General features: G+C 41.9%; 1 protein-coding gene across 2 annotated transcripts in view; it reads right to left on the reverse strand.

Annotated features, from left to right (window-relative positions):
- Nucleotides 1-24,878, reverse strand: part of lrrcc1 (leucine rich repeat and coiled-coil centrosomal protein 1) — a 52,673-nt gene that overhangs the window by 19,307 nt on the left and 8,488 nt on the right. For both annotated transcript variants that reach the window (XM_061921082.1, XM_061921083.1), the window contains exons 6-14: nt 23,519-23,679; nt 23,229-23,414; nt 21,503-21,648; nt 19,624-19,789; nt 19,395-19,543; nt 16,222-16,426; nt 13,454-13,593; nt 3,821-4,022; nt 3,495-3,680 (exon numbers count right to left, since the gene is read on the reverse strand). In XM_061921082.1, coding sequence (XP_061777066.1) covers nt 3,495-3,680; nt 3,821-4,022; nt 13,454-13,593; nt 16,222-16,426; nt 19,395-19,543; nt 19,624-19,789; nt 21,503-21,648; nt 23,229-23,414; nt 23,519-23,679 — 1,541 coding nt within the window. The remainder of the gene's footprint in view (nt 1-3,494; nt 3,681-3,820; nt 4,023-13,453; nt 13,594-16,221; nt 16,427-19,394; nt 19,544-19,623; nt 19,790-21,502; nt 21,649-23,228; nt 23,415-23,518; nt 23,680-24,878) is intronic.

Here is a 24,878-nt window from a genome sequence, read left to right on the forward strand (position 1 = left end):
CTCCCTGGACCTTTTCAAAAATGTATGAAAATAGAAAAAGATGGGGAAATTATATATTTTTGTTTTAATAAGGTTTCTTTAGGACGGGGGTCGGCAACCCGCGGCTCTTTAGCGCCGCCCTAGTGGCTCTCTGGAGCTTTTTCAAAAATGTATGAAAAATGGAAAAAGATGAAAGGAAAAAAACTATTTTTGGTTTTAATATGGTTTCTGTAGGAAGACAAACATGACACAAACCTCCCTAATTGTTATAAAGCACACTGTTTATATTAAATATGCTTCACTGATTCAAGTATTTAGTGAGTACCGTTTTGTCCTACTAATTTTGGCGGTCTTTAAACTCACCGTGGTTTGTTTACATGTGAAGTGAAGTGAAGTGAATTATATTTATATAGCGCTTTTCTCTAGTGACTCAAAGCGCTTTACATTGTGAAACCCAATATCTAAGTTTCTTTTAAACCAGTGTGGGTGGCACTGGGAGCAGGTGGGTAAAGTGCCTTGCCCAAGGACACAACGGCAGTGACTAGGACGGCGGAGCGGGAATCGAACCTGCAACCCTTAAGTTGCTGGCACGGCCGCTCTACCAACCGAGCTAAGTCATCCCTATTTGCAAAATTCAACATATTTCATTCAAAATCATTTAAATCAAGGGAACATTTAATTTTGTTTTATGTATTTATATTTAGTTTTGCGTTTTGTAATCCAACCACAACTTAGATTACTTGGAAGAAAAAAGGTACTATCTGGCAACAGATCCAGGCATATTTAAGAGGTAAAAGTCAAAAACTCTTACAAAATAAAAATAAAAAGTTGGTAAATATATCTCAGTCAAGGTGTGTTTTTTACCTTACTGTACACCTTCCCTTCCTCCTCTAAAAATTACTTTTTTTATGAAGCAAGCACCAGATATATCGAAAAAGTAACTTTCTCTGACTTTCTAGGACGTGTTTTATGCCACTTCTTTTTCTGTCTCATTTTGTCAACCAAACTTTAAATGTTGTGCGTGAATGCACAAAGGTGAGTTTTGTTGATGTTATTGACTTGTGTGGAATGCTAATCGCCATATTTGGTCCCTGCATGACTGCAAGCTAATCGATGCTAACATGCTATTTAGGCTAGCTATATGTACATATCGCATCATTTGTAGCTATATTTGAACTAATTTAGTTTTTTTAAGTCCTCTTAATTCAATTTATATCTCATAACACACTATCTGTATGTAATATGGCTTTTATTTTTTTTGCGGCTCCAGACAGATTTTTTTTTGTATTTTTGGTCCAAAATGGTTCTTTCAACCTTTTGGGTTGCCGACCCCTGCTCTAGGAAGACAATCCCACTATTTATATTAAACATGCTTTTCTGATGAGAGTACTGTATTTTTCGGACTATAAGTCGCAGTTTTTGTCATAGTTTGGCCAAGGGTGCGACTTATACTCGGGAGCGACTTATGTGTGAAATTTTTAACACATTACTGTAAAATATCAAATAATATTATTTAGCTCATTCACGTAAGAGACTAGACGTATAAGATTTCATGGGATTTATGGATTAGGAGTGACAGATTGTTTGGTAAAGGTATAGCATGTTCTATATGTTATAGTTATTTGAATGACTCTTACCATAATATGTTAGGTTAACATAGCAGACACCTTCTCAGTTGGTTATTTATGCCTCATATAACCTACACTTATTCAGCCTGTTGTTCACTATTCTTTATTTATTTTAAATTGTCTTTCAAATGTCTATTCTTGGTGTTGGATTTTATCAAATACATTTCCCCAAAAACTGCGACGTATACTCCAGTGCGATGTATATGATTTTTTCTTTCTTTATTTGCATTTTCGGCCAGTGTGACTTATACTACGGAGCGACTTATAATCCGAAAAATACAGTATTTGGGGAGTGCCGTTTTGACGTAATTTTGGCAGTCTTTAAATTTACCGGAGTTTGTTTACATGTACAATTTTCTTGTTTTATGCCACTCTTTCTTTGTCTCATTTTGTCCACCAAATTATTTATGTTGTGTGTGAATGCACAAATGTGAGCTTTGTTGATGTTATTGACTTGTGTGGAGTGCAGGATTTCAAGTGAATCAATGCTAACATGCTGTTTAGGATAGCTTTATGTACATATTGCGTCATTATTGTTGTGATCCGGCTTCCGGATCACACATCTCTAGCATGTTTATGTCCTTTTTGTATTGTCCTTTTATGTTTTGATCATGTTTTGGACTCTGCCGATCCCGTTGCTAACACTTCCTTGTTTTGTATTGTCACCATGGCAACCGAATTACGCCTCCTGCACGGACTCACCACGCACACCTGTTTTGAATTATTTGTGTTGTATTTAAGACCACCTGCTACCTTAGTTCCTCCTGGTCGGTTCGTTTGCTCTATGCAACAGTTGCGCTGTTAATTCATTTTTGCATTCAGCCTGCTAATTCGTAGCTTAGCCTCCGCGCGCTTCTGTACCTGGGACTTTGAACTCTGCCTGTTGCTAGTCTTAGCATTTAGGTTTCCGTGCGTTGGCACACCTTTTCTTTCTGTTTGTACAAGTGTTACTTTGGATATTAATATTAAAACCTGCTCCTACCTCCATTCCTGCCTGCTCCAGTCCTTAGCATCGAGAGGTGAAAGTCCTCGCGCATCCACGATGCGTCCCCAACGTAACAATTATGCCTCACTTGTATGTATATTTGAGCTCATTTAATGTCCTATGTCCTCTGTCTATTTAATTTATATCTGCATGTCTCGTGACATATTATCTGTATGTAATATTGGCTGCATTTCTGACAGTTGTTTGTGTGCCATGTTGTTCCAGACCACAGCAAACATTACCCAGCTTGTGTAGATTGCTATAAATCCATTCAAAGAAGACAGCCCGCTATTTTCTTTAACTTGGACCTTTGGCCATTCTAAGCCAGTAATATCTAAACATTATCTCACCCTCTAAGAAGCCTCTTTTTTACGAATGTTTTCCAATGTTGTAAAAATGGGTAGAACAAATATTATATTTCAACATTTCTGTCAACGAAGATTTGTGTCAGCCTGGGACATAGTTATTTTGATAGTAGGCTAACAGAGCTAACATAGACACTGACGTCATGTGTTGCCTTCATTATAACATTTATATACGGTTTTGAATTTTTTGCGGCTCCAAACAGATTTTTTTTTGTATTTTTGGTCCAATATGGATCTTTTGACATTTTGGGTTGCCGACCGCTGCTCTATTGTGTTGGCTATTTTTGTCTCTCTGTATAATCCCCCTCTTCTCCCCACAATTCCCCCCTCTGTCTTCCTCGTTTCCTCTTTCTATTCCCTCCTGCACCAAATGATGATATAAATGCATTTAATAAAGTCAAATACAAATGAGGCAACAAGAGAAGTATCCTACACTTCTCTACATCTACGATATGGTTTGCCTGACAAGTTGGACAGGACAAAAAACAAAGAAGTCATTACAGTTTTTAAAAAGGATGTCATCATTCGATTCGTTACCTTATGCTCAGTTACGGCTGCTCTCTTTTCTTTTATGAGGTCTGAAATGCGGCTCTTCTGCTCCCTGACTATGGCTGTGAGATCCTGCACCATGGAGGCAGATTTCTTCTCCGTCAGCTGCGAGTCGGCCAGGGTCATTTGGATGTCCAACAGCTGTGCAGTCAATTGGTCACAGGCCTTCCTCACCTGCAAGCACGTTGGATGAGTCATCCAGAAGTAAACGCAACCTGCCTGGACCATCTTATCGATCAATGACGAGGAAAATACAGGACTCTAGCGAGCAAATTTGATGCAACATGAGTTAGGGAGTTTTTTGTATGGCAGACCTCGGAGAAGCGTGACGCCTCGATGGTGAGCGCCATGCGGAATTCATCTTCCAAGGCTGAGTATGCCTTCTTGCTTTCCTCCACCTTCTCCTTCAGCTCAGACTCTCTCTGATTGTGTTTTTGGACCTGGGACGACACTTCCTTCGCCACCGCGGCAAGGAACTCAACCCCGCCCGGCTGCAGCCGCATCTCAAGTTGCTTCCTATGGACAGAGCCATTAGGGTGGTGTATTATGCAACTACTGTAACTACAGAGCCATTAGGGTGGTGTATTATGCCAACTACTGTAAGTACAGAGCCATTAGGGTGGTGTATTATGCAACTACTGTAACTACAGAGCCATTAGGGTGGTGTATTATGCAACTACTGTAACTACAGAGCCATTAGGGTGGTGTATTATGCAACTACTGTAACTACAGAGCCATTAAGGTGGTGTATTATGCCAACTACTGTAACTACAGAGCCATTAGGGTGGTGTATTATGCAACTACTGTAATTACAGAGCCATTAGGGTGGTGTATTATGCAACTACTGTACGGACAGAGCCATTAGGGTGGTGTGTTATGCAACTACTGTAACTAAAGAGTCATTAGGGTGGTGTATTATGCAACTACTGTAACTACAGAGCCATTAGGGTGGTGTATTATGCAACTACTGTAACTACAGAGTCATTAGGGTGGTGTATTTAGCAACTACTGTAACTACAGAGCCTTTAGGGTGGTGTATTATGCAACTACTGTAACTACAGAGCCTTTAGGGTGGTGTATTATGCAACAACTGTAACTACAGAGCCATTAGAGTGGTGTATTATGCAACGACTGTAACTACACAGCCATTAGGGTGGTGTGTTATGCAACAACTGTAACTAAAGAGCCATTAGGGTGGTGTATTACGCAACAATTGTAACTACAGAGCCTTTAGGGCGGTGTATTATGCAACAACTGTAACTACAGAGCCATTAGAGTGGTGTATTATGCAACTACTGTAACTACAGAGCCATTAGGGTGGTGTATTATGCAACTACTGTAACTACAGAGTCATTAGGGTGGTGTATTTAGCAACTACTGTAACTACAGAGCCATTAGAGTGGTGTATTATGCAACGACTGTAACTACACAGCCATTAGGGTGGTGTGTTATGCAACAACTGTAACTAAAGAGCCATTAGGGTGGTGTATTACGCAACAATTTTAACTACAGAGCCATTAGGGTGGTGTATTATGCAACTACTGTAACTACAGAGCCATTAAGGTGGTGTATTATGCCAACTACTGTAACTACAGAGCCATTAGGGTGGTGTATTATGCAACTACTGTGATTACAGAGCCATTAGCGTGGTGTATTATGCAACTACTGTAACTACAGAGCCATTAGGGTGGTGTATTATGCAACTACTGTAACTACAGAGCCATTAGGGTGGTGTATTATGCAACTACTGTACGGACAGAGCCATTAAGGTGGTGTATTATGCAACTACTGTAACTACAGAGCCATTAGGGTGGTGTGTTATGCAACTACTGTAAGAACAGAGCCATTAGGGTGGTGTATTATGCAACTACTGTAACTAAAGAGCCATTAGGGTGGTGTATTATGCAACTACTGTAACTACAGAGCCATTAGGGTGGTGTATTATGCCACGAGTGTAACTACAGAGCCATTAGGGTGGTGTATTATGCAATAACTGTAACTACAGAGCCATTAGGGTGGTGTATCATGCAACTACTGTAACTACAGAGCCATTATGGTGGTGTATTATGCAACTACTGTAACTACAGAGCCATTAGGGTGGTGTATTATGCAACTACTGTAACTACAGAGCCATTAGGATGGTGTATTATGCAATTACTGTAACTACAGAGCCATTAGGGTGGTGTATTATGCAACGACTGTAACTACAGAGCCATTAGGGTGGTGTATTATGCAACTACTGTAACAACAGAGCCATTATGGTGGTGTATTATGCAACTACTGTAACTACAGAGCCATTAGGATGGTGTATTATGCAACTACTGTAACTACAGAGCCATTAGGGTGGTGTATTATGCAACGACTGTAACTACAGAGCCATTAGGGTGGTGTGTTATGCAACTACTGTAACAACAGAGCCATTAGGGTAGTGTATTATGCAACTACTGTAACTACACAGCCATTAGGGTGGTGTATTATGCAACTACTGTAACTACAGAGCCATTAGGATGGTGTATTATGCAATTACTGTAAGTACAGAGCCATTAGGGTGGTGTATAATGCAACTACTGTAACTACAGAGCCATTAGGATGGTGTATTATGCAATTACTGTAACTACAGAGCCATTAGGGTGGTGTATTACGTAACGACTGTAACTACAAAGCCATTAGGGTGGTGTGTTATGCAACTACTGTAACAACAGAGCCATTAGGGTGGTGTATTATGCCACGAGTGTAACTACAGAGCCATTAGGGTGGTGTGTTATGCAACTACTGTAACTACAGAGCCATTAGGGTGGTGTATTATGCCACGAGTGTAACTACAGAGCCATTAGGGTGGTGTGTTATGCAACTACTGTAACTAAAGAGCCATTAGGGTGGTGTTTTATGCAACTACTGTAACTACAGAGCCATTAGGGTGGTGTATTATGCCACGAGTGTAACTACAGAGCCATTCGGGTGGAGTATTATGCAACAACTGTAACTACAGAGCCATTAGCGTGGTGTATCATGCAACTACTGTAACTACAGAGCCATTAGGGTGGTGTATTATGCCACGAGTGTAACTACAGAGCCATTAGGGTGGTGTATTATGCAACTACTGTAATTACAGAGCCATTAGGGTGGTGTATTATGCAACTACTGTACGGACAGAGCCATTAGGGTGGTGTGTTATGCAACTACTGTAACTAAAGAGTCATTAGGGTGGTGTATTATGCAACTACTGTAACTACAGAGCCATTAGGGTGGTGTATTATGCAACTACTGTAACTACAGAGTCATTAGGGTGGTGTATTTAGCAACTACTGTAACTACAGAGCCTTTAGGGTGGTGTATTATGCAACTACTGTAACTACAGAGCCTTTAGGGTGGTGTATTATGCAACAACTGTAACTACAGAGCCATTAGAGTGGTGTATTATGCAACGACTGTAACTACACAGCCATTAGGGTGGTGTGTTATGCAACAACTGTAACTAAAGAGCCATTAGGGTGGTGTATTACGCAACAATTGTAACTACAGAGCCTTTAGGGTGGTGTATTATGCAACAACTGTAACTACAGAGCCATTAGAGTGGTGTATTATGCAACTACTGTAACTACAGAGCCATTAGGGTGGTGTATTATGCAACTACTGTAACTACAGAGTCATTAGGGTGGTGTATTTAGCAACTACTGTAACTACAGAGCCATTAGAGTGGTGTATTATGCAACGACTGTAACTACACAGCCATTAGGGTGGTGTGTTATGCAACAACTGTAACTAAAGAGCCATTAGGGTGGTGTATTACGCAACAATTTTAACTACAGAGCCATTAGGGTGGTGTATTATGCAATTACTGTAACTACAGAGCCATTAAGGTGGTGTATTATGCCAACTACTGTAACTACAGAGCCATTAGGGTGGTGTATTATGCAACTACTGTGATTACAGAGCCATTAGCGTGGTGTATTATGCAACTACTGTAACTACAGAGCCATTAGGTTGGTGTATTATGCAACTACTGTAACTACAGAGCCATTAGGGTGGTGTATTATGCAACTACTGTAACTACAGAGCCATTAGGGTGGTGTATTATGCAACTACTGTACGGACAGAGCCATTAGGGTGGTGTGTTATGCAACTACTGTAAGAACAGAGCCATTAGGGTGGTGTATTATGCAACTACTGTAACTAAAGAGCCATTAGGGTGGTGTATTATGCAACTACTGTAACTACAGAGCCATTAGGGTGGTGTATTATGCCACGAGTGTAACTACAGAGCCATTAGGGTGGTGTATTATGCAATAACTGTAACTACAGAGCCATTAGGGTGGTGTATCATGCAACTACTGTAACTACAGAGCCATTATGGTGGTGTATTATGCAACTACTGTAACTACAGAGCCATTAGGGTGGTGTATTATGCAACTACTGTAACTACAGAGCCATTAGGATGGTGTATTATGCAATTACTGTAACTACAGAGCCATTAGGGTGGTGTATTATGCAACGACTGTAACTACAGAGCCATTAGGGTGGTGTATTATGCAACTACTGTAACAACAGAGCCATTATGGTGGTGTATTATGCAACTACTGTAACTACAGAGCCATTAGGATGGTGTATTATGCAACTACTGTAACTACAGAGCCATTAGGGTGGTGTATTATGCAACGACTGTAACTACAGAGCCATTAGGGTGGTGTGTTATGCAACTACTGTAACAACAGAGCCATTAGGGTAGTGTATTATGCAACTACTGTAACTACACAGCCATTAGGGTGGTGTATTATGCAACTACTGTAACTACAGAGCCATTAGGATGGTGTATTATGCAATTACTGTAAGTACAGAGCCATTAGGGTGGTGTATAATGCAACTACTGTAACTACAGAGCCATTAGGATGGTGTATTATGCAATTACTGTAACTACAGAGCCATTAGGGTGGTGTATTATGTAACGACTGTAACTACAAAGCCATTAGGGTGGTGTGTTATGCAACTACTGTAACAACAGAGCCATTAGGGTGGTGTATTATGCCACGAGTGTAACTACAGAGCCATTAGGGTGGTGTGTTATGCAACTACTGTAACTACAGAGCCATTAGGGTGGTGTATTATGCCACGAGTGTAACTACAGAGCCATTAGGGTGGTGTGTTATGCAACTACTGTAACTAAAGAGCCATTAGGGTGGTGTTTTATGCAACTACTGTAAGTACAGAGCCATTAGGGTGGTGTATTATGCCACGAGTGTAACTACAGAGCCATTCGGGTGGAGTATTATGCAACAACTGTAACTACAGAGCCATTAGCGTGGTGTATCATGCAACTACTGTAACTACAGAGCCATTATGGTGGTTCCTTCAATCATCAGATTTTTTTGGGGGGGGGGTAATCTTAATAAGACACATATATATACATACATATATATACATATTAGGGCTGCAACTAACGATTAATTTAATAATCAATTAACCTGTCCATTATTACTTTGATTAATTGATTAATAATCGGATAAAAGAGACAAACTACATTTCTATCCTTTCCAATACTTTATTTAAAAAAAACAAAAAACGCATACTTGCACCTAGTCCTTTCGACTTGCCAAATAAAACAAGGCAAGTGTTACAAAAATGTTTTTTTTTATAAACTGCACCATTGTCATGCACAATAGCAATATTTTGCCCAGGGGATTTTCAAACCTGGCTACTACATATTACAACCATTCTGCAATGTTGGATGCTGAATTTCTTTCCTCTAGTGGCGTGGTTGTAAGGCAGATTGACTTCATGTTCCATTCGTCTCCAATGTAGTGGCATGTATTGCCAGGGTAGGCTACACTTGTCCACACATCAGTAGTGAGAGAAAGTTTGCTCTGGGTGGCTTTTATGTCAGTTTTCACAGCTTGAAATGTCTGCTCGTACTTCCTCTTCATCAGTTTGGTAAAATGGGTCCTCGAGGGAAGAGTGTAACCAGGGTTGAGGACATAAATAATTTTTCTGAAACAGTCATCCTCCACCATTGATAGCAGCCTCATGTCAGTTACCAACATATTCAGGATAGCATCAGTCAGTGCAGTCGCTTGCCGTGGTGTGCAGACCTTCCTTTGTACCAAGTCGCTAATGCTGGCTTGTTTCTTTCTGAAATGAGAGAAACCATATTATGAACGTACATAGTAGCATTATTTACATGTAACTTAATACATACCCAGTTGATTTAATTAATAATTTTTGATGTAAAAGAAAAATACGCCACCACATAAAAAAAAAACAGCTGAACTAAATAAATGTACATTGGAGTTGCAGAATACACTAATAACAACATATAAATGTAACTCATCAGATCAGAACTGGATCAGATATAGTACACGCTTCTGTTCTGAATAATAAAGGATTCACTTTAGGCTGCCTCTGAATCATAGCATGAAATATTCCAGCACCTTCAGAACGTTTAGTTATACTAAAGCATCACTTAAGTCTAAATAGATTTATATAGCTTTATTGGGCTACATTGATCCATTATGAAACCAACCTGAGATATTTCTGTCCGTTACGTTTATACGTGCGTTTTTTCTCTCAAAACGGAGTCAAATGTGCCGGAGACACGTTGCAACAAAAACAACGTTACTCACAAACAAGCTGAACTTATGAATGCCTGTTGCGACTCACAACAACACAGACAATGAAGTCGTCGCACTATCCAAAAAGTTCCCGACACTCTGAAAGTTAACACACAACAGTTGCTGCTGCGCTTCCAGAAAAAAATCTCCTCATTAACAAAAGATTAAAAACACACAACGGATCAATATACTCGGACTATGGAATTAATAAAGTTACGTACCGTGAGTTCTTCTCTTCATCCATGGCTCCTCTTCAGGTGCTGCCGAAGCAATGTTGTCCTTCCGTGCCACGCGACGTCCATGCTGCTCGTTTTGCAGGAAATGTCGTCTTTGAAGTCTTTAAAGTAAAATGTTCCGACACTTGGGAGGACTTATGTCGTACACTTTTCTCCATTGAAGCAATAAACTCGAGATGTTTCTCCGCTGAACTATCCGTACTGTTTCCCTCTGCCACCCATCCATCCATCCATCTTCTTCCGCTTATCCGAGGTCGGGTCGCGGGGGCAACAGCCTAAGCAGGGAAACCCAGACTTCTCTTTCCCCAGCCACTTTGTCTAGCTCTTCCCGTGGGATCCCGAGGCGTTCCCAGGCCAGCCGGGAGACATAGTCTTCCCAACGTGTCCTGGGTCTTCCCCGTGGCCTCCTACCGGTTGGACGTGCCCTAAACACCTCCCTAGGGAGGCGTTCGGGTGGCATCCTGACCAGATGCCCGAACCACCTCATCTGGCTCCTCTCCATGTGGAGGAGCAGCGGCTTTACTTTGAGTTCCTCCCGGATGGCAGAGCTTCTCACCCTATCTCTAAGGGAGAGACCCACCACCCAGCAGAGGAAACTCATTTGGGCCGCTTGTACCCGTGATCTTATCCTTTCAGTCATGACCCAAAGCTCATGACCATAGGTGAGGATGGGAACGTAGATCGACCGGTAAATTGAGAGCTTTGCCTTCCGGCTCAGCTCCTTCTTCACCACAACGGATCGGTACAACGTCCGCATTACTGAAGACGCCGCACCTGTCGATCTCACGATCCACTCTTCCCTCACTCGTGAACAAGACTCCTAGGTATTTGAACTCCTCCACTTGGGGCAGGGTCTCCTCCCCAACCCGGAGATGGCACTCCACCCTTTTCCGGGCGAGAACCATGGCCTCGGACTTGGAGGTGCTGATTCTCATTCCGGTCGCTTCACACTCGGCTGCAAACCGATCCAGTGCCATGGATCTGCCATTTTTTCGAATGTTACCAAGGAAAGGATACGGCGTGGTCACGTGAGCTGCACATGACACATGATTGGCTGGCTCACTGCCACCACATGAGAGGTAGGCTCAGCGCCGGCCTGGCGCTGTCTTGTACTGTTTTTGTACTTATTTTGATTATTGTTTCTCAGCTGTTTGTAAATGTTGCAGTTTATAAATAAAGGTTTAGGGGAAAAAAATTTACCAAAAAAAACAAAAAACTACATTTCTATCCTTTCCAATACTTTATTTAAAAAAAACAAAAAACGCATACTTGCACCTAGTCCTAAACTCAGCGCATGCGCATTGCATTCATCCAACGAATCGATAACTAAATTAATCGCCAACTATCTTTATAATCGATTTTAATCGAATAGTTGTTGCAGCCCTGATATATATATAAATATACACACGCACACACACATATATACATGTGTGTGTGTGTGTGTGTGTGTGTGTGTGTGTGTGTGTGTATATATATATATATATATATATGTTGCTTTACAGCTTCACGGTGGCAGAGGGGTTAGTGCGTCTGCCTCACAATACGAAGGTCCTGCAGTCCTGGGTTCAAATCCAGGCTGGGGATCTTTCTGTGTGGAGTTTGCATGTTCTCCCCGTGAATGCGTGGGTTCCCTCCCACTTCCAAAGACATGCACCTGGGGATAGGTTGATTGGCAACACTAAAATTGGCCCTCGGTTGTGAATGTGAGTGTGAATGTTGTCTGTCTATCTGTGTTGGCCCTGCGATTAGGTGGCGACTTGTCCAGGGTGTACCCCGCCTTCCGCCCGATTGTAGCTGAGATAGGCGCCAGCGCCCCCCCGCGACCCCGAAAGGGAATAAGCGGTAGAAAATGGATGGATGGATGGATGTTGCTTTACAAAGATTTTATTTGATCAATTTGTGAATTTTCTGGCATTTGTTGGGCAGATGTTCAGAAGATAAAAGTTAAAAAGATTAAAATCTATACAAAGTACATTGCACGCAATGCATAACGCAGTGGTTCTCAAACTTTTTTTTGTCATCCCCCACTTTGGACAAGGGGGAGTTTTCAAGCCCCACCTGCCCCCATCGCCCCAACAGAACGCTAATGCCAAGTTTAACTGTTTCATATTTATTGAACATCAAGTAACGTTCAAGTTGTATACATTCAAACTCAATAACATAAAATAACATCAAGTTCAATAATAAATAAAATAACTGTGCAGCTGTGGTATAACTTGCATCAAGTTCAATAATAAATAGAATAACTATTCTGCCAGTTTTCTTTGAAAGAAATCAAGTGGCTTATTGACGTGATTGGGGTGTGTGGTCTCAAGGTGCCTCTTTAATTTTTTGGGGTCTCATGCTGTCTGCTGCAAGTGGTTTTAGACACACAACACACAGGGGTCTCTCCTCTGCCCCCACCACCGTTGCCGTGAATCCAAGAGCAAGATACCCTTCATATTTTCTTTTCGGTTGGCTTTTTGGTTGATTAAGCCCGTCAGATTTGTGTTTCTCTGCAGGCGCTGGCTCCGATTTGACGACTTTTGAGGTGCGAGTCACAAGTTAATCCATTTTGTGTAATTGTGGTCCACACATTAGCCTGCTACCCATCCGCGTGAAAGATTGTTCCGCTTAGCCCCGCCCCCACTAGTTACTGTTGCTATGTCTGTCAAACTTTCGCTCCTACCTAGAAATTTAACGCCTAGAGGAAAAATATGTAATTCACATTTATTTACATAACGGATTTCACAGACAGAATCACAAAGTGATTTACAGTGTGTATAGAAAATTAAAGCATAGTAAAAAATAAATAAGAAATCTAAGAATATAATAAAAAAAAAATTCAAAGTGAAATTTCCTCCCGTTCCTCGCGCCCCACCTGTCATGTGTCTATTCCCCACCTGTCATGTGTCTATTCCCCACCTGTCATGTGTCTATTCCCCACACTTTGAGAAACGCTGGCATAACGGAATACTGTAAAGACGTTGACCCACGCTGATGAAAACAAACTTTTAACAACAGTGAAGATTTAATACAGAATTATAATTTTGTAAATGCCTGCCGACGGACCCTGGCAGAGAGGAAGCAGTGCGAGGGAGAAGGAGACAGAATGGTCCCAGAGGAGTACCTGTGCTCGTTTTCTCGGTTTGCCAGCAGTTCCTGCAGCTGCTGAACTTTTTCAGTGTGCTGGCACACGCTGGCCCTCTGAATGTGTAACTCCCGCTTCAGTGCCGCTACCCTGTTCTCCAGCTCCTGGTGCCGCTTCATCTGAAAGAAGAGGGAGGGGCCACAGACAATCATTCATGGGAGCCTGCCGCATTCACCCCCTCCCTGCTGGAGACTCTTTCGGAGGATTAGAGGATTTCCACAGGCGTTCAGTCTTTCGACAATCTCTTAAATGTAGGGATATCTTCATTATTCCAAGCCAGGGTTTCCCGCAGCGTTTTGTTGTTAAGGCGGCCGCCTTAACAACAAAGAGCCACCCCCTAATCTTAAGTCTTAACAAGCTGCTCCGCTTAGTTCTGCCTCTGCCTCTGTCAGTAACTCTCTGCAGCACCCAGCATTGTCCCACCCACAGAACCATCTGATTGGTTACACGCGGAGTGGTAACAGCCAATCAGCAGTGCATTCTCAGAGCACATGTAACAGCTAATCAGCAGTGCGTATTCAGAGCGCATGGAGTCAGTGCTCCTGCGGTGGGGTGAACAGAAAGGGGTTTAGCAGGTAAGGCAGCGGACACTCCCCAAATTAAATAAACACCTCCCAGTCAACGACTAATACATCACTATGAGCCCGTTGATGTTCTAGAAACATAAGCGGCAGCTCAGCTCCCTCGCAGTCCTTAAGGTTAAGGCTAATTAGCTTTTAGTGAAACGTTAGCTCATGCTGCTGTGTGTGTGCGTGCGTGAGCGTTACAAAACCGCAAAGCCATGTCTTTCTGAAAAAAGGACAAGCATTATTGACCGACAGTTAACAACCACGTTATTTTACTTTACCTTTTTTTGTGTTGATTGAGCTGTTGAAGTAGCAAAAAACGAAAGTATGTTAAATGAAGAGTTTCTGTCTCTGGTAGTTGGTATAATAATGTAACTGCATCATAAAGGCTTCATGAAGTCCTTGGTGTTCAGGGATGAATAGTCTCTCCTATAGCTATTTTACTTTTTTTTTCAGCTAGTTACTTTAATCATTAGTAATGTAGCAGCCTATTAATGAATGGCTGGGTCCCTGCTATCACATGTTGATAGAAATATAACATTTAAATAATACAAATCAACTACAGGCTTCTCAAATGTGAATTACTGAATTATATTTATATAGCACTTTTATCTAGTGACTCAAAGCGTTTTTACATAGTGAAACCCAATATCTATGTTACATTTACACCAGTGTGGGTGGCATCGGGAGCAGGATGGTATAGTGTCTTTCCTAATGACACAACAGCTGTGACTAGGATGGCGTAAGCGGGGATCGAACCGGGAACCCTCAAGTTGCTGGCACGACCACTCTACCAAAATGCAGTAATAAATTAAGCATGATGAGTTGAACCCCACTTTTAACTCTTTTTTTTCACTTATTGCAAACGCTTAGCTATTGGGTGTCACTATGTAAAGCGCTTTGAGTCACTTGAGAAAAGCGCTATATAAATATAATTCACTTCACTTCGCTTACTTACAGAAAGTCATTATTTTGACTTACTAAATTACTAAGTCAAAATATTGACTTACTAAGTCATAATAATGATAATAATGTAATATCTCAGGTAAGTAAGACTGTTTTGTTTTTACTTTATGAAAAAAAATATCGAGATATATATTGTATATCACCATTCAGCAAACGGAGCGGAAAACACAACCAAAAATTGTAGGCTTCTTCACGCGACGAAGCCGGCCTACTTCAACGCAGTCTGTAGTCTATTGCTCCCCAGGCTGTGGTGGCAGCGACGAGGTGGAGACGTGATGGCGACAGGCCGAGTTACATCGATCCTTACACCCACCCACCCCCTTCCCCGGTCTGTCCGCCAGAGAGACACCACCTTACAGACAAACTAACACATTTTCTGGGGGAAACACTACAAGGGCACACTTTTTTCTGAGTATAAACGTTGGATTTAACAGGAGCCACCTGATCGAGAAGTGTTACACAGTGAATGAGATCATCCACATCGAGACAGTTCATAACTAAAATAGGCTCAAACATATTCGAAAATCTGTCTGCGGTTTTAGCAGTGATAACACGCCTCTGAGACCTTTTGTAGGCTCATGCTCAGGACTAAAGTGCAGATCAAACAAAACAAGACTATGATCACGGATGTGGGTATCATATACAGACCCGTTTAAAATGTATAAGCCAAGCTGTGGAAAGGGAGTGTGATCTTGCAGGAGCAAAGGTCACCACCTCTGTCCGTGGTGCTGAAAACAGAGTGCCATCAGACGGGGGCGTGGCATGTGCAGATGGTGAGACACAGCTGGCAGATGATTAGATTGCACAGGGGGTACGTGTTAATCTAATCATCTGTTGTCTTTCACAGTGCGCGGCCGGGTGCAGGAGGGTAAGGAGGATACCACCAGACGGGGGCGTGGCATGTGCTGACGGGGAGACACAGCTGGCAGATGATTAGATTGCACAGGTGTTACCTGTTCATCTAATCATCTCTTGTCTTTAACAGTGAGCGGGCAAAAGTAGGAGGGGAAAGAGGATACGGACGGGACTGGAAAGTCAGATTCTATTAGGAGAGAGAAACTTTTGTTGATGGAAATCATTAAAACTTTGTTAAACCTGCACGCTTGGCTCTGGTGCCGTGTCTGTCAGTGGGAACGCTAGGAAGCCACTTCCACACGAGCGTAAAAACTAAGTCTAAAGTATGGCCTTTTTGGTGAGTGGTGGTAGTATGTGTACCTCTTCAGCCTGCTGGCGAGCTCGGTGCGCTTCTCCAGCAGAGATGTTCTCCTTCAGTTTGAGTATTGATTGTTTCTGCTGCTCCTCCGCGCCGCGGGCCTGTTGCAGCTTCTGAATCAAAGATCGACACCTGCCTTGCAGCTCCTCTACACGCGTCTGCAGTTCACAGCGTCCCGATTGCTCCTTCAGCAGAAAATCTTTCAGCCTGGATGAAGATTCAAGATCGGATATTGTTTATTGTCATATGCACAGTTAAACAGACAGTTGGCCGTACAATGAAAATCCATCCATTTTCTACCGCTTATTCCCTTTTGGGGTTGCGGGAGGCGCTGGCGCCTATCTCAGCTACAATCGGGCGGAAGGCAGGGTACACCCTGGACATGTCGCCACCTCATCGCAGGGCCAACACAGATAGACAGACAACATTCACACTCACATTCACACACTAGGGCCAATTTAGTGTTGCCAATCAACCTATCCCCACGTGCATGTCTTTGGAATGAAAATCTTACTTTGCCAATCCACCCTTCAACACGTCACACTGTACTTAGCTAAAATAAAAAATATACAGTTTAGAGGTTTAAAATAAGGTACCGTATTTTTTGGATTATAAATCACAGTTTTTTTCACATTTTGGCGACTTATGTGGAAAACTATTAACACATTACCGTAAAATATTAAATAATATTATTTATCTCATTCGCGGAAGAGAAGAAGAAAATGTCAGCAATCGTCACACACACGTTAAACAATAAGAATTCGGCGGGGGAGGGTCTTGGCAGAAGTGCATTGTGGGTCATGAAATGCTAACTGCTATATGCTACTGCCGTAGCTATTAAAATGGATCATTTCAAAGTTGGCGGTAACTTATAAAAACTGAGAAGGGCTGAACAAAAATGGCACGGAAAAGGAAATCATGTACTGCAGATTACAAGCTGGATGTAGTGAAATATGCAGCAGAAAAGGACAAGAGGAAGCGGCGTATACTTTTGGAGTTGGCAGAGTTGTTTAGAAGCGACATCGAGGAAAAAGAGATTAGGAGAGACAGATTGTTTGGTAAAGGCAGGGTTTCCCACACATTCATTTATTTGTGGCGGCCACGAAAGAATTACGGCCGCCACACATAAAAAATAAAAAAATAAATAAAAATAAATTATATTTATACATTTTTTCCGGCTTTTGACTCGCTCGACCGCTCATAAAAGCAATGGGACTCTGTCTGTGAATGGAGCTTGTAGTTACATACTATATAAATATGTAAATATTATATAAATATTATATAAATATGTACATAAAGTGTTGTGATTATATTCCAAATCCGCGTTCTTCTTGGTCATCGCCGCCGCCGCTGCCGCCCAACCACACCACCACAAATAGATGCCTGACCTGTGGGAAAAACTGAAAGGTATAGCATGTTCTATATGTTCTAGTTATTTGAATGACTCTTACCATAATATGTTAGGTTAACATAGCAGCCACCTTCTCAGTTGGTTATTTATGCCTCATATAACCTACACTTATTCAGCCTGTTGTTCACTATTCTTTATTTTAAATTGCCTTTCAAATGTCTATTCTTGGTGTTAGGTGTTATCAAATAAATTTCCCCCAAAAATGCGACTTATACTCCAGTGCGACTTATATATGTTTTTTTCCTTCTTTATTATGCATTTTCGGCAGGTGCGACGTATACTCCGGAGCGACTTATACTAAGAAAAATACGGTATATTTTTTATAAAAAAACATTACCTTCTACCAAACTTGTTCCAAACTTTAAGGGACGTTATTTTCCCTTCGTTACGTCAGCAGATACTGCCATTTATGGTCGAGATTTAACGTAAGAGCTTTGCGCGAGTCGGCCATTTCTAGGGGGCTTGGCCTGGAGGGCTTTGACATGTAAATGAGACAGCCCACAAAACAAACCATTACATGTTGTGTAGATCACAAGGTGTTTGTTTTAAAACAATTTAAAGGCCTACTGAAAGCCACTACTACCCACCACACAGTCTGATAGTTTATATATCAATGATGAAATATTAACATTGCAACACATGCCAATACGGCCTTTTTAGTTTATTAAATTGCAATTTTAAATTTTGAACGGAAGTATCATGCTATCACGCGTGCGCGTGACGTCACGCAATGTAGAGGACATCTTGTTCCAGCACCATTCCCTGCAATAAGTCGTCTGTTTTCATCGCATAGTTCCACAGTATTCTGGACATTTGTGTTGCTGAATCTTTTGCAAATTGTTCAATGAATAATGGAGACGTCAAAGAAGAAAGCTGTAGGTGGGAAGCGGTGTATTGCGGCCGCCTTTAGCAACACAAAAACACATCCGGTGTTTCATTGTTTACATTCCCGAAAGATGACGGTGAAGCTTTACTATGGAAAAGAGATGTCAAGCGAACACGTTTGGATTGGACCACACACACAAAGTACAGTGTATTATGCAGCGATCATTTCGACAGATCGTGTTTCGAAGAGGTTCCCTTGCGAAGGGCAGAGATGGGCATCGCCGCCACCACCCGTCGACTGGTGCTGAAGAAAAGTGCGAGGCCGACTTTCAGGTTGTACAGGTACGACCATATAATCTCATTAAAACACTAGTAACACAATAAGCAGATAAGGGATTTTCCAGAATTATCCTAGTAAATTTGTCTAATAACATCTGAATCGCTACCACTGTATAGTCTTTTTTTAAATATATATATATAATTTTTTTTTCTAGTCCTTCACTCTCACTTTCCTCATTCACGAATCTTTCATCCTCGCTCAAATTAATAGGGAAATCGTTGCTTTCTTGGTCCGAATCGCTCTCGCTACTGGTGGCCATGATTGTAAATAATGTTCAGATGTGAGGAGCTCCACAACCCGTGACGTCACGCACATATCGTCTGCTACTTCCGGTACAGGCAAGGCTTTTTTATTAGCGACCAAAAGGTGTGAACTTTATTGTGGATGTTCTGTACTAAATCCTTTCAGCAAAAATATGGCAATATCGCGAAATGATCAAGTATGACACATAGAATGGTATCCCTGTTTGAATAAAAAAAATCTAATTTCAGTAGGCCTTTAAGGAAAATATGTGTCTGTTTAAAGTAAAACACAAGTTAGTTTAACGTAACACACACGTTTGTTTGAAGTAATAGATGAGTGAGTGCAGGTGTTTGTACCTGGCTGTGGTGTGCATGGCCATGCTCTGCAGGTCTTTCTCCTCGCTGACTTTGGTCTTCAGGCACTTTAGCTCCTCTGTGAGTTTAGTGACGGCCTGCTCGGCCTTCCATCGCCTTTCTCTTTCCTGGTCACGCTCCTCCACAATAGCCTGAGTACGTAACACATGGAATGGGGTGAAAAATAAGCCTTCCTTGCCACCATTGATTTTTTTTTCCTGCCATTGTGCACCCTGTAAGTTTCCTCCTCGTTGAACTTGGATTTCACATCGCTTGGTGCACTCAGTAAGACGCTTCCTGCGAGCCTTGATGCATCTGTGCCTCCTTTGGTTGTGGAAGAACACCTCCTGGGTCGAACAGTAGACTTTGAACTCTTCTGTTTGGGATTCTCCTGATCGCTGCAGACAGAACCAGAATCCCACATTCTTTATTTTCATGTATATTCTGGGTGTTTCATTTAGTAAACAAATGTACAATTCCATTCGTATCCAAAGGCGGTCTGTCCATAACTTTGTTAGCATTCAATCAGACATTATTGTGAGGTTTTGTATTAGTGTTCCTAAAAATAGAAACACATTGTTGTCTCTAAATTTGGCCCCCGAGTCAAAATAATTGCCCAGGCCTGCGTTAGAGTGTGCATGGACACTTGGACTTCACACCTACAGTGGGGCAAAAAAGCATTTAGTCAGCCAGCGATTGTGCAAGTTCTCCCACTTCAAATGATGACAGAGGTCTGTAATTTTCATCATAGGTACACTTCAACTGTGAGAGACAGAATGTGAAAAAAGAATCCAGGAATTAACATTGTAGGAATTTTAAATAATTTATTTGTAAATGATGGTGGAAAATAAGTATTTGGTCAAGCATTCAAAGCTCTCACTGATGGAAGGAGGTTTTGGCTCCAAATCTCAGGATACATGGCCCCATTCATTCTTTCCTTAACACGGATCAATCGTCCTGTCCCCTTAGCAGAAAAACAGCCCCAAAGCATGATGTTTCCACCCCCATGATTCACAGTAGGTATGGTGTTCTTGGGATCAAACTCAGTATTCTTCTTCCTCCAAACACGACGAGTTGAGTTTGTACCAAAAAGTTCTATTTTGGTTTCATCTGACCACATGACATTCTCCCAATGGATGAAGAAGAATACTGAGTCGCATCCCAGGAACACCAGACCTACTGTGAAGCATGGGGGTGGAAACATCATGCTTTGGGGCTGTTTTTCTGCTAAGGGGACAGGACGATTGATCCGTGTTAAGGAAAGAATGAATGGGGCCATGTATCGTGAGATTTTGAGCCAGAACCTCCTTCCATCAGTGAGAGCTTTGAATGGTTGACCAAATACTTATTTTTTAACCATAATTTACAAATAAATTCTTTAAAATTCCTACAATTTGAATTTTTTTCTCCACATTCTGTCTCTCACAGTTGAAGTGTACCTATGATGAAAATTACAGACCTCTGTCATCATTTTAAGTGGAAGAACTTTCACAATCGGTGGCTGACTAAATACCTTTTTGCCCCACTGTAGGTGTGAAAATACAAATAAACTGTTTGAGGAATTAGACAAATTTAGCGCACGGGAACATAGTGATTGATAGCCATCTAGGAAAAGCCATATTTTACAGTTCAGAATACACAAAAAAAGACGTTTAAGCCCTTATTATTGATGAAATGAGGATGCTGACCAAAGATCCACAATCGTTAATCACGGGGGGCGATGGGGTGTTCTTTTGTGTCTCAGAAGGAAATTCATTCTTCTACTTGATTATATTAAGTGAATTGGGCTAAGTGAAATGAAATAAGAATAAATAAATCCCTACAAGGCAAAAATAAAATTGTGAAGTGAAGTGAATTATATTTATATAGCGCTTTTTCTCTAGTGAATCAAAGCGCTTTACATAGTGAAACCCAATATCTAAGTTACATTCAAACCAGTGTGGGTGGCACTGGGAGCAGGTGGGTAAAGGGTCTTGCCCAAGAACACAACGGCAGTGACTAGGATGGCAGGAGCGGGAATCGAACCTGCAACCCTCAAGTTGCTGGCACGGCCGCTCTACCAACCAAGCTACACCGCCCCCCAAATAAAATAATAAACTAACAAAAATCACCTGTCAAATCTCCTTGTTGCACTTTTGCGGTGTTTTGGGATCGCCGTGCGTCCAAAGTTTTCCTTCCCGCTGTCACACTCACTCTCTGATGTGCGGTCCGCGTCCTTCTTGGCCTTGTGTACTTTTTCTCTTGGGGGACCAGAAGCCTGAGTAGAATGCGGAAAAATTACAAATAATAATAACAATAATAGTCATGAATCATTCTATTACATTTCTGTTAAATCATAGAAATACTTGAAAAAAAAAATACATTTATTATAATACAATTTCACTGTGCTTTATATAGCTCGGTTGGTAGAGTGGCCGTGCCAGCAGTTTGAGGGTTGCAGGTTCGATTCCCGCTACCGCCATCCTAGTCACTGCCGTTGTGTCCTTGGGCAAGACACTTGACCCACCTGCTCCCAGTGCCACCTACACTGCTTTAAATGTAACTTAGATATTAGGTTTCACTATGTAAAGCGCTTTGAGTCACTAGAGAAAAGCGCTATATAAATATAATTCACACTTCACTTTATTAAGCATACACATGCAGGTTTCACTCATGTAAGCAATTGTGGATCGTTGCACTTTAAACGCCTATGGCAAATTAAACAGACCTGGGCAAATTAAGGCCCGGGGGCCACACGCGGCCCGTTAGGCTTTTCAATCTGGCCCGCCGGACATTCCCAAACCATTTTTTTAGATCTTTAAGATGGAAAGTGTAGCTGCCATTATGATGTGCGGTGATGTTTTCTAATGACCGTAAGTCTTCAACTATACTAAGTATTTCAATGCTTGGAATTTGCGCTTATGGATGATAAACTAGTTATGGTAATCTAATTAGTTACTATGGTAATCTAATTAGTTACTATGGTAATGTAAGTCACAGCAGCTCAGACGAGGCACCAAGCAGTGTGGGCGGGGAGCGTTTCCACAGACGCGAAAGGAGATGTTCACAACAAAGTTCTAAAGCTTAGTGATATACACAATAGAATAGAATACAATAGAAAGTACTTTATTGATCCCTGGGGGAAATTCAGCAAATATCAGATTTTAGGTGGGTTTATTTTGTACCCTTTTTTTCTCAAAATTTGGCCCCCCGAGTCAAAATAATTGCCCAGGTCTGATCTACAGGATCAAGTCTCCGCTTTTCTCACTGGCACTCATCGAGGGTAGAGCTCTCCTTTCCTCTCCTGCTTGCTTCTTTGTCTTGTCTTGTCTAAACGCCCTCAACGCAAATCCCATAGGGGTGATGGAAGGATGGTCAGCGCCTGAGAGCTGCGGCCCGCCACTATGACCCCGCACTCCCTCCCCTCTGTTGCTACATATCTCTAGATGTACGTTGTAATATGTATATGGGTTTTGCTATGGAGGTTTTTTTTTTTCCCCACTCCAGACTGGGTCCCCTTAGGAGCCCAGTCTGGATTGTATTTTTTTTTACTCGTCCTTCCCCAGCATTTACCTTTTTCCTAATCTATTACAGGGCGCATTGTGGCGACCCATCAGCTCTGTAACCCTGTACTCTGTTTGTATAATCTTGAAGGGGTTTGTGCTGAAAACAAAGTTCCATTGTACTTGTGCAATGACAATAACGACCTATCCGATCCTCTCCTATCCTTATCACGCTTATTATTTCTGTTACTGTATGTAAAAACCTGCACTGCAACAATGTAATTTCTCCATTGTGGGGAAAAAATAAAAAGTCTATTCCATTCATATTTTGGAACTAGTGTTTGAAACACAGCACCTGCAGAATGAGGCGCGACACCTGCTGTTCCAGTTTCTTGACCCGTTCTTCGTTAAGTGCTCGGTCGGCATCGAAGAAGCGGACCTGCTGGGCGTGCTTGTCCTTCGGGAGCACCATTTCAGGAGCAACGCTTTGTTGAAAGCTGGCCAGAACCTTGTTGATGCCTGGTGTGGTCAGAAAGGCGTCCTACAAAAGAAAAATAAACATTTAAAAATCTGTATTATTATATTATTCCTTGATTACAATGACACGCGACAAAATAAAACAAGGCCAAAGTCTAAAATCCCCACATCACTGTGACTAGCGTCTGAGCAGAGGAGGTCCACGTAGTTATCCACCCCAGGAATGTCAAACAGACTGTCAGCCTGGGAGTGGGACGGATTTCCCAGCCTATCCAGGCCATCCAGAAATGACACTTGTGGTAATGACTGCATGACAATCTCCCAGTAGCCTGCACAAAAACATCCCAAAAGCAGAAAAGGATTCATTCTCAGCATGTCTTTTGCTTTGTCTTTGGGGTTTGGTAAAGAAACAAAAAGACGACATTGTGTGAAATATGTGCACTGCAAGTAGGGATGCAACGATGATAAGATTATGACTGTGTTATACGGTGTTAGCTTTCACTGTTATGCTGATGACACCCAACTCTACATGCCCCTAAAGCTGACCAACACGCTGGATTGTAGTCAGCTGGAGGCGTGTCTTAATGAAATTAAACAATGGATGTCCGCTAACTTTTTGCAACTCACTGCCAAAAAAACGGAAATGCTGATTATCGGTCCTGCTAGACACCGAACTCTATTTAGTAATACAACTCTAACATTTGACAACCAAACAATTAAACAAGGCGACACGGTAAAGAATCTGGGTATTATCTTCGACCCAACTCTCTCCTTTGAGGCACACATTAAAAGCGTTACTAAAACGGCCTTCTTTCATCTCCGTAATATCGCTAAAATTCGCTCCATTCTGTCCACTAAAGACGCTGAGATCATTATCCATGCGTTTGTTACGTCTCGCCTCGACTACTGTAAACGTACTATTTTCGGGTCTCCTCATGTCTAGCATTAAAAGATTACAGTTGGTACAAAATGCGGCTGCTAGACTTTTGACAAGAACAAGAAAGTTTGATCACATTACGCCTGTACTGGCTCACCTGCACTGGCTTCCTGTGCACTTAAGATGTGACTTTAAGGTTTTACTACTTACGTATAAAATACTACACGGTCTAGCTCCATCCTATCTTGCCGATTGTATTGTACCATATGTCCCGGCAAGAAATCTGCGTTCAAAGGACTCCGGCTTATTAGTGATTCCCAAAGCCCAAAAAAAGTCTGCGGGCTATAGAGCTTTTTCATTTCGGGCTCCAGTACTCTGGAATGCCCTCCCGGTAACAGTTCGAGATGCCACCTCAGTAGAAGCATTTAAGTCTCACCTTAAAACTCATTTGTCTACTCTAGCCTTTAAATAGACTCCCTTTTTAGACCAGTTGATCTGCCGTTTCTTTTCTTTTTCTTCTATGTCCCACTCTCCCTTGTGGAAGGGGTCCGGTCCGATCCGGTGGCCATGTACTGCTTGCCTGTGTATCGGCTGGGGACATCTCTGCGCTGCTGATCCGCCTCCACTTGGGATGGTTTCCTGCTGGCTCCG

This window comes from Nerophis ophidion, linkage group LG14 (genome assembly GCF_033978795.1).
Source record: "Nerophis ophidion isolate RoL-2023_Sa linkage group LG14, RoL_Noph_v1.0, whole genome shotgun sequence".
NCBI lineage: Eukaryota > Metazoa > Chordata > Actinopteri > Syngnathiformes > Syngnathidae > Nerophis > Nerophis ophidion.